At 42.0% G+C, this 17,533-nt stretch overlaps 1 protein-coding gene across 1 annotated transcript in view; it reads right to left on the bottom strand.

Annotated features, from left to right (window-relative positions):
• LOC139757338 (ionotropic receptor 21a-like) overlaps nt 1-13,828 on the bottom strand; it is a 46,709-nt gene extending 32,881 nt beyond the window's left edge. The window contains exons 1-8 of the mRNA XM_071677761.1: nt 13,744-13,828; nt 5,957-6,081; nt 5,407-5,604; nt 3,898-3,996; nt 3,277-3,509; nt 3,001-3,129; nt 2,642-2,828; nt 395-631 (exon numbers count right to left, since the gene is read on the bottom strand). Coding sequence (XP_071533862.1) covers nt 395-631; nt 2,642-2,828; nt 3,001-3,129; nt 3,277-3,509; nt 3,898-3,996; nt 5,407-5,604; nt 5,957-6,081; nt 13,744-13,828 — 1,293 coding nt within the window. The remainder of the gene's footprint in view (nt 1-394; nt 632-2,641; nt 2,829-3,000; nt 3,130-3,276; nt 3,510-3,897; nt 3,997-5,406; nt 5,605-5,956; nt 6,082-13,743) is intronic.
• Between the last annotated feature and the right edge of the window lie 3,705 nt (nt 13,829-17,533).

The raw sequence follows: 17,533 nt of genomic DNA on the forward strand, positions 1-17,533 counted from the left end.
TCGTGTACACGAAGGCTGTGTACAATGATGTAATACCATACTTGAACATCGAGATACGTACGTGGACGGTGACAAAAACATGAAAAGTTCTCTGAACATGAACACTACAACGTATGTACAGACTCCCATAAAAGTGTGCCCCCCCCTCCTCCCCCTTGCCCTGAGCTTGTGATAGTCTAAAATTGGTCGAACGAGATTACAACTTTAACTCCATTGCCTTCGTAATGCACTTGTGAACTAGAGAGTGACAGCAACGTCAAGTTGTCGTCTCAGTCGGTCAGTTATAGATTATCAGAAACTTCAGGCCCTCAGGAAGTGGGTGAGACTGTGCATATGTAAAGTAAGTTAGATACGCATCACACACCAGCAAGGCGCACCGACCAGCGCCACCTACCACAAACAGCAAGATGGGCACGACCAGTACGGCCAGCAAGACAGACGCCCACACCACGTCAGCCAGAGGGTCGTAAAGACTCTGCCAGTTGGAGCTGAGCGAAGGTTTGGCCAACGCGAAGTCAGTAAACACATGCTCGTAGGTATAAGTGAAATCGTGACGTAGCTGACGCTGTGGCAATACAATGTGGTATATAGACGCCATGAAGGAGGCTCTTTCGACCACCCGAGCTGTGACCTGAGGGCATACGTCTTGTTCAACCTGTGTGGATTCGGTGTCTGTTACAATATATGATATTTCTCTATACTTATAGGTACTGGACAAGTTTTCCTCCTTTGTGTTTTAAGATAATTTGGGTAAAGTCTGTCAACAAAAGGCTCTTACTGTACAAAAAACAACAAAAGGAAAAAGAAAATTGATTATGAATGAATACTTTTTCTTTAAGTGGATGGACAAATGTAATTTTGAATGAAGTGATTCTTTTCATGTAAGTATTTACTTAGATTGATTTCTTAACCTTGAAGCCTATGGTAGAATGAGGTGTAATTCAAGTGGAACAGAAGATACCTGGTCCCATGTGGTAACAGGAAGATACCTGGTCCCGTGTGGTAACAGGAAGATACCTGGTCCCATGTGGTAACAGGAAGATACCTGGTCCCATGTGGTAACAGGAAGATACCTGGTCCCATGTGGTAACAGGAAGATACCTTGTCCCATGTGGTAAGAGGAAGATACCTGGTCCCATATGGTAACAGGAAGATACCCGGTCCCGTGTGGTAACAGGAAGATACCTGGTCCCATGTGGTAAGAGGAAGATAACTGGTCCCATGTGGTAACAGGAAGATACCTGGTCCCATGTGGTAACAGGAAGATACCTGGTTCCATGTGGTAACAGGAAGATACCTGGTCCCATGTGGTAACAGAAAGATACCCGGTCCCGTGTGGTAACAGGAAGATACCTGGTCCCATGTGGTAACAGGAAGATACCTCGTCCCATGTGGTAACAGGAAGATACCTGGTCACATGTGGTAACAGGAAGATACCTGGTCCCATGTGGTAACAGGAAGATACCTGGTCCCATGTGGTAACAGGAAGATACCTGGTTCCATGTGGTAATAGGAAGATACCTGGTTCCATGTGGTAACAGGAAGATACCTGGTCCCATGTGGTAACAGGAAGATACCTGGTCCCATGTAGTTACAGGAAGATACCTAGTCCCATGTGGTAACAGGAAGATACCTGGTCCCATGTGGTAACAGGAAGATACCTGGTTCCATGTGATAACAGGAAGATACCTGGTCCCATGTGGTAACAGGAAGATACCTGGTTCCATGTGGTAAGAGGAAGATACCTGGTCCCATGTGGTAACAGGAAGATACCTGGTTCCATGTGGTAACAGGAAGATACCTGGTCCCATGTGGTAACATGAAGATACCTGGTCCCATGTGGTAACAGGAAGATACCTGGTCCCATGTGGTAACAGGAAGATACCTGGTCCCATGTGGTAACAGGAAGATACCTGGTCCTATGTGGTAACAGGAAGATACCTGGTCCCATGTGGTAACAGGAAGATACCTGGTCCCATGTGGTAACAGGAAGATACCTGGTCCTATGTGGTAACAGGAAGATACCTGGTCCCATGTGGTAACAGGAAGATACCTGGTCCTATGTGGTAACAGGAAGATACCTGGTCCCATGTGGTAACAGGAAGATACCTGGTCCCATGTGGTAACAGGAAGATACCTGGTCCTATGTGGTAACAGGAAGATACCTGGTCCCATGTGGTAACAGGAAGATACCTGGTCCTATGTGGTAACAGGAAGATACCTGGTCCCATGTGGTAACAGGAAGATACCTGGTCCCATGTGGTAACAGGAAGATACCTCGTCCCATGTGGTAACAGGAAGATACCTGGTCCCATGAGGTAACAGGAAGTTACCTGGTCCTATGTGGTAACAGGAAGATACCTCGTCCCATGTGGTAACAGGAAGATACCTGGTCCCATGTGGTAACAGGAAGATACCTCGTCCCATGTGGTAACAGGAAGATACCTGGTCCCATGCGGTAACAGGAAGATACCTGGTCCCATGTGGTAACAGGAAGATACCTGGTTCCATGTGGTAACAGGAAGATACCTGGTCCCATGTGGTAACAGGAAGATACCTGGTCCCATGTGGTAACAGGAAGATACCTGGTCCCATGTGGTAACAGGAAGATACCTGGTTCCATGTGGTAACAGGAAGATACCTGGTCCCATGTGGTAACAGGAAGAACACGGAAGGTGAAGTTGAGGGCCTGGGCTATGGTCATGAGGAGCCTGGCGTCGCTACCTGTGTATCTCTTGACTATGGTTCCATCAGAGTCCACGTCGTCCACTACACTCCAGTAAGGTCTGTATGGTAGAGCTGTTACGTTCACAGTCGCTCTGTAAAAGCTGGGTCAACAACATGGAGTCAGTTATCTTTCTTATTCCCATATGAGCAAATTATTACAACGAACAATATTGTTAATAAATCCAGACTCTGTTGCAATTCGTGCGAACTGTTGCCACAACTATGGAATAATAATGTGTAACAAGACAATATTTGTCGTGAAGAAATGTTTACTTCGTGAACTTCTGAGGGAAGAAGTTGAGTTGGCTGACGGGAAGTAGGCCTCGTTTGTTCATCCAAAATGCGACCTTGACTACCATAGGACCGTTAGCACTATATGGCAGGCTGACGTACACGCCAAATCTTGAAGTCACAGTACGACAAAGACAGTATTATATTATCAACTTATATTTCTTTACGTTCATAACGACAGATCATTTTGTATACAGTACGTGCTTGTAATGATGCAAGAATCGAATACGTTGCAGTGAGTTATTACGAAATACTGACCCTGGTTGTCCTGATACATCATGCAATACAAGGAACACAGAGTTCATCATGGAGAAGGTCCAGTGGCTGATCAGAAGGTTCCGCAGCTCAGGGAGGGGCAGGCGGGTCACGACCAGGAGCCTGGTCGACGATCCCAGGAGGCGGCCCTTGAGGGAGAACTGGGCGAAGGTGGCCAGGAAGGCTGGGTCGTCACTCACCACCACCACCGTCACGCACCTGGACGACTGACGTACCTGGTGACGATGACATAGTAGACTTGTGGTGATGCTGACTCAGCCTTCTGAGTCATGACTTAGTAAACATAACCAATTCATTGTTGCTGTGCGGCTCAGCTCTCGACCTCAGTGATACCATAAAAGTGACGTACTCACCTCAGCAGTACTGTCAGAGTGATCTGCCCAGCTCATCAGACATCTAGCTAATATTAGGATCACTAATTAAACTCATCAGTAATGTAGGAATAACAAATGCACCTCAACAGTAACGTGAGATAATTACTTCACTTCTTCCGGTACTTATGTTTGAGATACATCTGAGCCCTACTTGGTAAGAGACCGAACCAGTTCATGAGCAGTATGAGAGTGAGCCACACATGCCAGAAGTAGATCGAGAGTGACCTACCCGCCGAGCCTGAACGATCACCCGGGTGAGCTGCGCCTGCGTCATGTTAGCGTCCTGACCGTCCACCGCCGCCCTAAACACAGCAACACTCAGGTGGGTCTGAGAGGAAGGAAAGGTCTGAGGTTATAGTGCCACAACATGATCATTGCACTCGTCCCTTCAGCTAGGTTATAGTATCACAACATGATCATTGTACTCGTCCCTTCAACGTTTTAAAAATATCGGTAAATCAAACCCTAAAAAGAATTTAACTCTTAACATCTCTGTAAAACTGCCTCGAATAACTCTGTTCGTCACATCTTTCTTTGAACACGTTTCACCAAGTGGACAAGGGCTCATACATCTCGTTTCTATTACAAACAATGAGGATTCATAGGAAAAATTCTCATCCACTACACATTATTGATGGGATGAAGGCCCAAGGAACACTTCTGTGCAGGAATGAGGCTCCGGAACTTATGTTTACATTCAACTGTGTTTATAACACAATCTCTCCATATTCACTAATGTAGTAAGCAGACCTATGTTTACTGTTGTCCATGTATCTCTATTCTTGCCCTCATCTGTTACCTCCACCATCTTCACCCATGATCTTACCTTATCTCTCCTCCTTCAGTTCATGTGCAGGATTGTGGCTGATATAACACCGTCGTGTCCTCTGTATATCTCAATATCCATCATATACTTGTATAAGTTATCCAGAGTCTTAGTGAGGCAAACATTATTCCTTCTAAGACAGCTACCTCTAACTTTAGGTTTGGTATTCCGCGCAGCAGACTCGTCTATCTGGACGGCTTCATCACAAAGTGAGCGTCTGCAGCACAGATAGCTCTCCAGGAGCGAGTTTACCACAATTGTCGCCTCAACAGCAAAACAACAACCTCACTTCCCTCCTACAAGGCTGCCACACTAGACCTACAACTGTACTTCCTCACTTATATAAAAAAAACATTTGCTTCCGCTTTTCTTTATTACTTTTATGATATCATATTATTAGTGTATTGTTAAGTCACATGTAGGCGGATATACGATTGTAAGTTAGTTTCCCAACTTCTACAGAACTGAGATATTTCTACTCAAATTATGGAAGAGGTCGTCCATCTAATTCAAGGGCCAGATTTACACAAGTACTCAGCAGTTGTCTTCTTTTAACCTCTGTTACTTTCAATTGGTTTTTCATGAATAAGGTTATGGCCAGAGTCACGATCTAGCCAGACAATGGCATATCTACTGTGCCTCATATGGCGCCTCCATACCAAACAGAATTTGATCTTATGTTAGGTTCAGGATAAGCGTAGAGGAAGTTAAGAAATATGATCTTATGACTCTAAAACATTCAGATATTTCCTATCTATCGTTTTGTTCATAATAAATAACCTCCTGATAATCTATTACTCCGTGTCATGCATTTATCTCCTGGCAGTGAATGACTCGCCTCACTCATAGATATCATGATAATTCATAACTTCTAAATTATGTGTGTCTCAGCTTCCAGCAAATGGCTCAGACTTCAGACACATGCAGACTGGAGACACACCCTCCATCTACCCCTTGGAGCTCAATTACTTTCTGGCAGTCAAGGTTCTCATCTCCAGCATGAACCGCTTTGCAACTCGTAGCCACTGTGTCACTCCTGTGTCTCCTCGCACTTGATGACTCCATCCCACGCATGTGACCCTTCATCTTAGTTCTCACAACAACACTTTCCTAAATAATGTTAGTGCAAGACTGCGGGACTGGTAACTTGTGTATCAAATGCCTTCCTAAAACATATCAAGGTTTTACCTTTTCCAAAGGCACAATGGACACTAAATCCACCTTCAGTACGTCCATACCGTGTACAGACTCTGGATAAAGAATTCTTTAAGTCTTTAAAGCTAAATGGGATAACTAGGACAAGATACTGGAGAGCAATTAGAAAAAAATAAACAGATAGCTACATGTGATATTCGTGCAGAGTTAGAGAATGGAACTTTCTTTTTTCCTGAGATAAAACTAAACCAAAAGTGAAGAATGTTTAAGTACAATAAATGATCATCATTCTAAACGTGTGACTTACCAGTAACTCGGGAGATGACGAGTCTCTGTCCTCTGTGAGGAGAATGACTGAGCAGGGAAGACGTGGAGTAGCCCGCAGCACCACCCCTGCTGCCCAGTATGGATCCAACATTTTCACTTGTTCACCTGAGATGTATATCAGATGAGACAATCTTCTTGAAAGATAATAATGCTGTAACTAATCTGGATTTTACTCTTTATTTAGAAATCTATCGGAATATTTTCCTGCACTACTCTTGACACTCTCACATCTTGAATATTTTGTTCGGTTTTGGTCACCTTACTTGAGGAAAGACAGACAGAATGGAGAGAGTACGCTCGAGCTGCCAATGACTCCTGGACTGAGAAACAAATCTTATGAGAAAAAACAAAACGAACTTGATCTGTTGAGCTTAAAAAACAGAAGTTTAAGATGCAATCTAAGACAAATACTCAAAATCATCAAAGTCTTCGATAATCTCGTTCTCAAGGATAGATCCGTCTGATTTCACTTGTGATAATGCATACAAACTTGTGGGCAAGTACATACATAAACGCCCACATACGCACATATACATACCTATACATTTCAACGTATACATACATACATACACATTCAGAGACATATACATATATAAAAAGCATACATAATCATACAAGCTGCCTTCATCCATTTCCACTGCCACCCCACGACACATGAAACGGCATCCCCTCCCCCTACGTGCGCGCGATGTAGCGCTCGGAAAAGACAACAAAACCACATTCGTTCAAACTCAGTCTCTAGCTGGCATGCGTAATGTACCGAAACCACAGCTCCTTTTCCACATCCAGGCCCCACAAACTTTTCCATGATTTACCCAAACCGTTTCACATGCCCTGGTTCAATCCATTGACAGCACGTCGACCCCGATATACAACATCGTTCCAATTCAACTCTATTCCTTGCACGCCTTTCACCCTTCTATATATTCAGGCCCCGATCTCTCGAAATCTTTTTCACTCCATCTCCTACCCTCAACCTCTGTTACATATATCCTCTTTGTCAATCTTTCCTCATTCTCTCCGTGTGACCAAACCATTTCAATGCACCCTCTTATGCTCTCTCAACCACACACTTGTTATAACCACATATCTCTCTTAGTCTTTCACTACCTACTCGATCAAACCACCTCACGCCACATAATGTCCTCAAACATCTAATTTACAACACATCCACCCTCCTCCGCACAACTCTATCTATAGCCCATGCCTCACAACAATATAACATTGTTGAAACTACTATTGATTTAAACATACCCATTTTAACTCTCCGAGATAACGTTCTCACCTTCCACAAATTCTTCAACATTCCCAGAACCATAGCCCCCACCTCCACCCTGTGACTCGCTTCCGTTTCCATAGTTCCATCCGCTTCTAAATCCACTCCCAGATATCTAAAACATTTCACTTCCTCCAGTTTTTCTCCATTAAACTTACCTACCAATTTACTTGTCACTCAACCCTACTGAACCTATTAACTTTGCTCTTATTCCCATTTACTCTCAGCTTTCATCTTTCACACACTTTACCAAACTCAGTCACCAACCCTAATCAGCCACCAGCGCTGTATCATCAGCGAACAACAACTGACTCACTCCCCAAGCCCTCTCATCCCCAACAGACTGCTTACTTGCCCCTCTCTCCAAAACTCTCGCATCTACCTCCCTAACAACCTCATCCATAAACAAATTAAACAACCATGGAGACATCACACACCCGTGCCGCAAACCTACATTCACTGAGAACCAATCACTTTCCTCTCTTCCTACACGTACACTTGTCTTACATCCTCGATAAAAGCTTTTCACTGCTTCTAGCAACTTACCTCTCACACCTATATAACCTTAATACCTTCCACAGAGCATCTTCTATCATGATAATCTATTATATCATTATTATTATTATACATGATCGCCATCTCTCCTACTCACTTGTAATAATGCCCGAAAGCACAGCTCCCTTTCCACATCCAGGCCCCCACAGAACTTTCCATGGTTTAACCCAGACGCTTCACATGCCCTGATTCAATCCATTGACAGCACGTCGACCCCGGTATACCACATCGATCCAATTTACTCTATTCCTTGCCCGCCTTTCACCCTCCTACATGTTCAGGCCCCGATCACTCAAAATCTTTTTCACACCATCTTTCCACCTCCAATTTGGTCTCCCACTTCTCCTCGCTCCCTCCACCTCCGACACATATATCCTCTTGGTCAATCTTTCCTCACTCATTCTCTCCATGTGACCAAACCATTTCAAAACACCCTCTTCTGCTCTCTCAACCACGCTCTTTTTATTTCCTCACATCTCTCTTACCCTTGCATTACTTACTCGATCAAACCACCTCACACCACATATTGTCCTCAAACATCTCATTTCCAGCTCATCCACCCTCCTGCGCACAACTCTATCCATAGCCCACGCCTCGCAACCATACAACATTGTTGGGACCACTATTCCTTCAAACATACCCATTTTTGCTTTCCGAGATAATGTTCTCGACTTCCAAACATTCTTCAAGTGTCCCAGGATTTTCGCCCCCTCCCCCACTCTATGATTCACTTCCGCTTCCATGGTTCCATCCGCTGCCAGATCCACTCCCAGATATCTAAAACACTTTACTTCCTCCAGTTTTTCTCCATATATATATATATATATATATATATATATATATATATATATATATATATATATATATATGTACGGTAGAGGATGTGTTGATCAGGTGTTTGCTTTGAAGAATGTATGTGAGAAATACTTAGAAAAGCAAATGGATTTGTATGTAGCATTTATGGATCTGGAGAAGGCATATGATAGAGTTGATAGAGATGCTTTGTGGAAGGTATTAAGAATATATGGTGTGGGAGGCAAGTTGTTAGAAGCAGTGAAAAGTTTTTATCGAGGATGTAAGGCATGTGTACGTGTAGGAAGAGAGGAAAGTGATTGGTTCTCAGTGAATGTAGGTTTGCGGCACGGGTGTGTGATGTCTCCATGGTTGTTTAATTTGTTTATGGATGGGGTTGTTAGGGAGGTGAATGCAAGAGTTTTGGAAAGAGGGGCAAGTATGAAGTCTGTTGGGGATGAGAGAGCTTGGGAAGTGAGTCAGTTGTTGTTCGCTGATGATACAGCGCTGGTGGCTGATTCATGTGAGAAACTGCAGAAGCTGGTGACTGAGTTTGGTAAAGTGAGTGAAAGAAGAAAGTTAAGAGTAAATGTAAATAAGAGAAAGCTAATTAGGTACAGTCGGGTTGAGGGTCAAGTCAATTGGGAGGTAAGTTTCAATGGAGAAAAACTGGAGGAAGTAAAGTGTTTTAGATATCTGGGAGTGGATCTAGCAGCGGATGGAATCATGGAAGCGGAAGTGGATCATAGGGTGGGGGAGGGGGCGAAAATCCTGGGAGCCTCGAAGAATGTGTGGAAGTCGAGGACATTATCTCGGAAAGCAAAAATGGGTATGTTTGAAGGAATAGTGGTTCCAACAATGTTGTATGGTTGCGAGGCGTGGGCTATGGATAGAGTTGTGCGCAGGAGGATGGATGTGCTGGAAATGAGATGTTTGAGGACAATATGTGGTGTGAGGTGGTTTGATCGAGTAAGTAACGTAAAGGTAAGAGAGATGTGTGGAAATAAAAAGAGCGTGGTTGAGAGAGCAGAAGAGGGTGTTTTGAAATGGTTTGGGCACATGGAGAGAATGAGTGAGGAAAGATTGACCAAGAGGATATATGTGTCGGAGGTGGAGGGAACGAGAAGTGGGAGACCAAATTGGAGGTGGAAAGATGGAGTAAAAAAGATTTTGTGTGATCGGGGCCTGAACATGCAGGAGGGTGAAAGGAGGGCAAGGAATAGAGTGAATTGGATCGATGTGGTATACTGGGGTTGAGTGCTGTCAGTGGATTGAATCAGGGCATGTGAAGCGTCTGGAGTAAACCATGGAAAGCTGTGTAGGTATGTATATTTGCGTGTGTGGACGTATGTATATACATGTGTATGGGGGTGGGTTGGGCCATTTCTTTCGTCTGTTTCCTTGCACTACCTCGCAAACGCGGGAGACAGCGACAAAAAAAAAATATATATGTATATATATATATATATATATATATATATATATATATATATATTTATATTATATATATATATATATATATATATATATATATATATATATATATATATATATATATATATATATATATATATATATACATATATCATCCTTGGGGATAGAGGAGAAAGAATACTTTCAACGTATTCCCTGGGTGTCGTAGAAGTCGACAAAAGCGGAGGGAGCATGGGGCTGGAAATACGCTCCCATCGTTTTTTTAATTTTCCAAAAGAGGAACAGAGAAGTGAGCCAATGCGGATATTCCTGGTGTCACCCGGCCCTACAGGAAACCGCATTACCCCCACCCACTGTGTCATCGAGGTAGGGCCACATTCGCCCAAATCTTCCACCTCCAATTTGGTCTCTCACTTCTCCTCGTTCCCTCCTCTGGTACATATATCCTCTTTGTCAACTTTTTCTTGCTGCTTCTCTTCATGTGTCCAAACCATTACAACACATCCCTTACTCTCTCAACCACGCCCTTTTTTTTTACCATGCATCTCTCTTACCTTTTCACCACTTACTTGATCAAACCACCTCACACCAGATGTTGTTCTCAAACATTTTATGTATCAACTCATCTAACCTCTCCGCATAACCCTATCTATAGCCTATGCCTCACAGCCATATAACAGTGCTGGAACCACTATCCCCTCAAACATACCCATTCTTTCCCTTCCAGATAAGTTTCTCTCTTTCCACGCATTCTTCATAGCTCTCAGAACCTTCCCTCCCTCCCAAACCCTATGACTCAATTTCGATTCCATGTTTCCATTTGCTGCCAAGGCTGGTCCCAGATATCGAAAACAGTTTACTTCCTCCAATTTTCTCCTTCAAACTTATGTCCAAATTAACTTGTCCTTCAACCCTGTTGAACCTAATAACTTGCTTTTACTCACATTTACTTTTAACCTTTTCCTTTCACATACTCTTCCAGACTCAGTCACCAACTTCTGTTTTTCTTACTTGAATCCGCCTCCAGCGTTGCATCATCGGCAAACAGCAGCTGACTCATTTCCCAGACCCTCTTTTTCCAAATAGACTTCATACTCGCCCCTCTCTCCAAGACTCTTGCCTTTACTTCTCTTACTACTCGATCAATACGCAAATAAAACTGTCATGGCGACATCACACACCATTACCATAGACCAGCTTTCAGTGGGAACCATTCATTCTCCTCTATTCCTGCTCTCAAACATGCCTTACACCCTTGATATAAACATCTCATACCAAACATTACCAAGACAGTCTACAAAGCATCTATATGAACCCTATCATATGCCTTCTGTAGATGTCCCATTTACGTCCATCTGTTTCTCGAAGTATTTCTCACACTCATTCATCAAAGCGAACACCTGATACACGCATCCTATAACACTTCTGAAACCACACTGATCCTCCCCAATCTGATGCTCTATACATGCCTTCACCCTCTCAATCAATGTCCTCCCATAAAATTTACAATGTACAATCAACAGACGTATGCCTATGTAGTTTGAACACTCGTCTTTATCCCCTTTGCTTTTATACAGTGGCACTATACATGCATTCTGCCAATTCTCAGGCACTTTATCATTATCTATATATACAATGAATATCCTTACCAAGCAATCAACAATACAGTCATCCATTTCTTGACAACTTCAACTGAAATACCGTCCACTCCCGCCGCCTTGCCGGATTTCATCCTTCGCAAGGATTTCATCACCTCTTCTTTCTTCATCTAGCCACTCTCCAGAACTCTCTTATTTCTCATACAAACCTTGACGAAAACACCCAGCATCTCCCACTCAGTCATCAAACACTTTTAACAATTCTTCAAAATACTTGCTCTATCTCCTTCTGACTCCATTACCACCTACTATCACTTCCCATTTTTGTCCTCTTCACCAATGTCCCCATTTGCTCTCTTGTCTTTCGCACTTTCTTTATCTCATTCCAAAACATCTTTTATTCTCCCTAAAGTTTGATGATACTCTCTAACTCCAACTTTCATTTGCCCTCTTTTTTCAACCCCTGCACCTTCCTCTTGACCTCCTGCCGCTTTCTCTTATACATCTCCCAGTGATTTGCATTCCATCCTTGTCCTTGTAAGAACCCCCCAAACGTCTCCCTTCTCTTTTCACTAGGAACTATACTTCTTCATTTCATCACTCGCTACCTTTTCGAATCTGCCCACCTCTCACTTTTCGCATGCCACATGCATCCCTTGCACATGCCATCATTGCTTCCTTAAATACCGCATATTCCTCACCCAATCTCCTCACTTCATTTGTTCTCATCTTTTGCGATTCTGCACACAATCTCTGATGGTATTTTTTCACATAAGTCTCCTTTCCAAGCTCACTAAGTCTCACCACACTCTTGTCCTCGATATTGTTTCCTCTTGTCTCCTCTTTTTCGAAACCTCTACAAATCTTCACTTTTACCTCTACAGGACGGTGATCAAACATCTCACCAGCTGCCCCTCTCAGCACACTTACATCCAAAAGTCTCTCTTTTACATGCATATCAATCAATACGTATTCTAATAATGCCCGTTGACCATCTCTCTTACCCACGTACGAATACTCTTATAAATCCCTTTTTTCTTTCAAACCAGGTATACCGAGTCACTAGTCTTTTTCCAGCACACAACTCCACAAGCTTTTCATCATATCCATTAGTAACATGGAATACCCAAAGAGCTCCAATTGTATCCTAAATTGCCACATTACTAACCTTCACATTTAACTCACCTATCAGTAATACCCAGTCTCGTCCACCAAAACTACTGGCACACTCACTCAGCTCCTCATTACCTCTCATTATCTCTCTTCTCATGATCAAGTGCATAAGCACTAATAATCACCAATATCTCACCATCCACTTTCAGTCTGACCCAAATGATACAAGAATTTACTTACTTATATTCTATCACATACTCCTACAACTCCAGCTTCAGGAGAATTGTTATTTCTTCCTTAGCTCTTGTCCCCTCACCAGTTCCTTACCTTACTCCTAAAACATTTCCAAACCATTCTTCCTCTTTACCCTTGAGCTTCGTTTCTAGAAGAGGAAACAGATGATGGAGTCAAGTGGGGAATGCTCACCCTCCTCGAAGTTTCATATTGGGGTGTTTGAATATGTGTGGATGTAACCAAGATGAGGATTGAGATACGCAGTATGTTTAGGGAAAGAAACCTGGATGTTCTACCTCCAAGTAAAACGAAGCTCAAGGGTAATGGAGAAGAAAGTTTTGGATGTCTTGGGAGTAAAGTCAGGGGTTGGTGAGTGGGTGAGAGCTAAGATAGGAGTAGTACTGTTCCTGAAACAGGAGCTCTTGGAGTATGTGATAGAGTGTTAAAGTAAACTTTAGAATGATGTGAGTAAATCTTAAAGTGAATGGTGAGAGATGAAGGATTATTGGTGTTTATGAACATAGCCATGAAAAAGAAACATCATGAGAGACAAGTGTCATTGATTTATCTCTATATATTACAGAAGAGAACGAATGGTATACTTGCGTTTGCATTTCATTAGAATATCATGATTATTATGCATTTCTTGCATTTTGTTGGAACATCTTGTGATAGTGCAATTGTTTGTACTACTGGGGAATCTCACAAATTGTATCATGAATCATATTCAGTTCATCTGGACTACAGTGACCCTTGGAGATTTACCTGATGCAATAGGCAGTCGGCTGGCGGACCCGCAGTAGATGGCGAACACTAGCGTTATCAGAAGCATTGCCTGAACCTTCCTCATTGTCTCATACAGCTTCCAACAGTGTAATCTCTCTCTGAAATTAACTTGGGAAACCCTGCCTTATTAGAAACAGAACATATAACAGCAACAGTGTTATCAGACGATTGTCACAATGTAACTATACTATGAATGTGAGCAGTAAGTAATGTCTTTCTAATCCTCAGCGCCCGAACAAGGATTACAGCAACTAAAGGCACCTTTCTGTTAATCTGGAACAAAGAACTTCCTTTTAAGCGTGAGTCACGTGAGAGAGAAGAAGGAATGTAAAGTGTTCTATTTCACATCATCATTCTACTTATGAGAAACTCTCGACAGGTTATTCAAACATGACTTTATTTGTCTCTAATATGAATTACAAGCGACACTTATTAGGAAGCTTGTCACCCTCACCTGAGTGAGGAACATCACACAATTTTAAGTACAAACAGAAAACAAAGTCATGCTTAACTAGTGAAAACCTCAAAATTATTCATACATTTTATTCATTGAGCTGACTCCATCATTTTCTTCGCCATCAATAGAGGAGCTATGGCTTTAAGGTTGAAAGCTGTGATTTTCTGATTCAAACTTTATAAGTTCAATAGACTCAGCAAATCATTTGAAATTGTTCTGAAGACATTTCCAACCACATTCATGAACTAATGCTTGATTTTTTATATCCTTTTATAGAATAACTGTGACTTGCATATTCGTAATATCAAGGAATACGTGAACCATTACATAACTCGTCTTTGGAAATGCTAGTTTTCATATTCTTTGCAACTAATTCAGAAATACGATTCTAGACGTTATAACTACTGCAAGTGTTTATGCGTTTGCGAGTCTGTGTGTTTGTACGTATCGTTTCCAAGGTCAATTGTAGCACCCAGAAGCACCAGATTTTGGGTCTGGATACTTCAAACTTTGGACAAAGTTTTAGGCTAACTGCACGCTGGCCTTGAATGCAGTTTTAAGACTACTGGAAGCCACCTGGCCTTGTAGATTACTCTTAATTCACTCCCATTCATAAAAGACAACCTATCAACTTCGTATTATAACGAAGGTACACTTGAGGAACAAAATTCTGTCTCGTTCCCAGCCACACGTGGAAACGTCCGAGGCTTGAACAACGAAGCAATACAGAGAGGAAAGAAGCTTTTATGAACCAATAGATGTCGCCCGGGTGTTATACGGGTGGAGGGGGTGATCTGAGAGGGGGAGGGAGTTGGAGGACGACAAAACAAATTTCCATATGCTGATAACGTTACGATTGTGATGACGTTGGTTTACAATAATGTGGCGAGTGAATGTTGAGTGACAATAATCTTTTCCGTACGATGAACAACAAATTGTAGAAGGTTGCAGGAACTGGTAACTGGTAGAGTTAGCAGGGTAATGATTAATATCTGACATATTACTATGTCCATAAGTGCTAAGTTTTAGTGTTATAGAGCTACTAACACTGACATAATCATTTGTGCTGTTTTACATTTCTCAAAAATCAGTCACACCTTTGACTGAACTTTTACACCATACAATGTTTTATTTCTCCAGTAGTAATGTCTAAGGTTTATAGCAGACACTATATCAACTTACTGAAGCTAACCATCTAGAATATAGGAAATCACATCACAATCTTATATAGTGACATATAAAGATGTCAGGAGTTGAGAGCTGGAAAAATGATATATAGTTCGCCAAAGAGCGCTGTTTATGTTTTGACCAGTATGAACAATGGAAGCGTGGGTAGGGTTGGACGACTGAATTATAGTAATTCCATGTATTGTTTTGTTATTATCTTAAATTCAATCATTGTTGTTACACTAATAATCAGACAACACAAACAGTACTCATTCAAAACAGGGAACCTTGAAGCTCCACATTATGATGCAGGTTCTTCAGGATCAAAGGCAAGATGTGAGGGTACCAGAGCCTGACCTTAAAGGACAACCAGTGTAGCCGTTCAAGGTTCAGACTTACTGCACCATCACGTCGTACCTACAGACCCTATTTTCTGTGTGTAGGTACTTCAGGAAGCGGGTAAGGTTTTAAGCTTGAACACTTTGTCCCTGAGGACTGCTTTAGGGCCAACAAGAGCCAAGAATCCCCCTTCCCACCCTCATGGATTGCACTTAGTTCACTGCACTCATCCAAAACAGGCAACCTATCAGGATCAAAGGCAAGATCCAAGGGCTTCAGAACCCAGCCTTTAAGGCAAACACTGGTCACCTTTCAGAGTTCAGACTTAATGACAGTGAAGTTAGCGTTGATTTGCTAATTACTGTTGTTTCTTAAAGTCTTGCAATCCCAGTGGAAGATATCTACCGTCAAGATATCTAGAAGATGTAAAAGGACTAAAGCAGGTAGTGAGTGTTACTGTGATAACGAAATCTGATAACACTAATCAGAGAGAAACCTTAAGTAAAAGTTTGTACATTGAGAAACTCGTAGAATTACTAAATGATACTGATACTTGTGATAAACCATCTAGAAATACGTTAGACAAATAGAGCGACCAGGTCGAACAAAATGTTAGAAGAATTCTAAAAACATCTAGAGTGACAAGACATTGTAAAAGCCTCAGGCGCTTACTTGCATGACTTTGTCAGAAGCACAAGAAACAAGTATATTCTCTCAGGCCCATCATGTCCTGTATAGAACATGTTATATACAAAGTTTTCAAATGTTTCTATAATCCGTGATCACCAGTTGTAGCGACTGTTTCACATCCACATATTAAAACCAGACAAGAGTATTTGTGAAAATTTAGATACTCAGGAATTATCTGAGGGCTACTATGTCAATTTTGAAGTAAGATTTTGAAAACATAATACAGTGGGCAAGGAATTACGGAACTCCGAGGAAAATTACAGGAAAGAGTGAGCACAAAAGTGATTTACCCTAAATATGAAAGATCCAATGGGGCTGGACCATGATATACGATAGATCAAACAGGGATAGATTATGATGTAAAATAGTTTCACCGAGATTGGACTTTGATATACAATATATTTCCTGGGACTAGACAATTATACACGATAGATTCGATTAGGCTGGACTGTGAAACAGTGATACTGTGAATCGTACCTAAAACTGAACCCTTGTGGGAGGAGTCTCTACTGATAGCATGTATCACTGAATTATTCGTCTGGCCTAAGTAGAGTCATTGAGAGGCTCTACCCTTACTACAGTGCATTTGGGAACTTATCGTGTCTCATTATCACCTTGGACTCATAGGAATATCTTAATCACGCGCAAAATTGTGATCCTTTCCAACATGGATTCCACACGGCTCTTCTATTACTTTGCTTCAAGATGTCCAGGACTTTCTCCTTTCGTTACTGCTTTCTCCAAATCGTTAATCAAGGTCCACCAACTGAAGTTACGATTTAGATTCCTTAGGAAATGCCCTGATGAACAACTGATGCCAAGATCTGTCCTACCTCAACGATTATTACAGCTGTCTGGTCGACCATTTGACCAATTCTAAAACATCATTTTAAAGAAACACATTGAATTAAAGAAACTTGATATGGAGGAGGCTTTTCGCATCACAAGAGAGAAGAAACGTGCCTTTCAAATAGCAATACCGACATATTGGAAGAACTGGATGTTGGACTATTGTTATGATAGATTAAGGAGTGAAAGCAATAGGCTACAAATGACACTAAATTGTAAGTTGGACCATCTAATTAAAAACAGCGACTGGACTAAGAAGACAAACCC

The sequence above is a fragment of the Panulirus ornatus genome, chromosome 25 (genome assembly GCF_036320965.1).
Source record: "Panulirus ornatus isolate Po-2019 chromosome 25, ASM3632096v1, whole genome shotgun sequence".
NCBI lineage: Eukaryota > Metazoa > Arthropoda > Malacostraca > Decapoda > Palinuridae > Panulirus > Panulirus ornatus.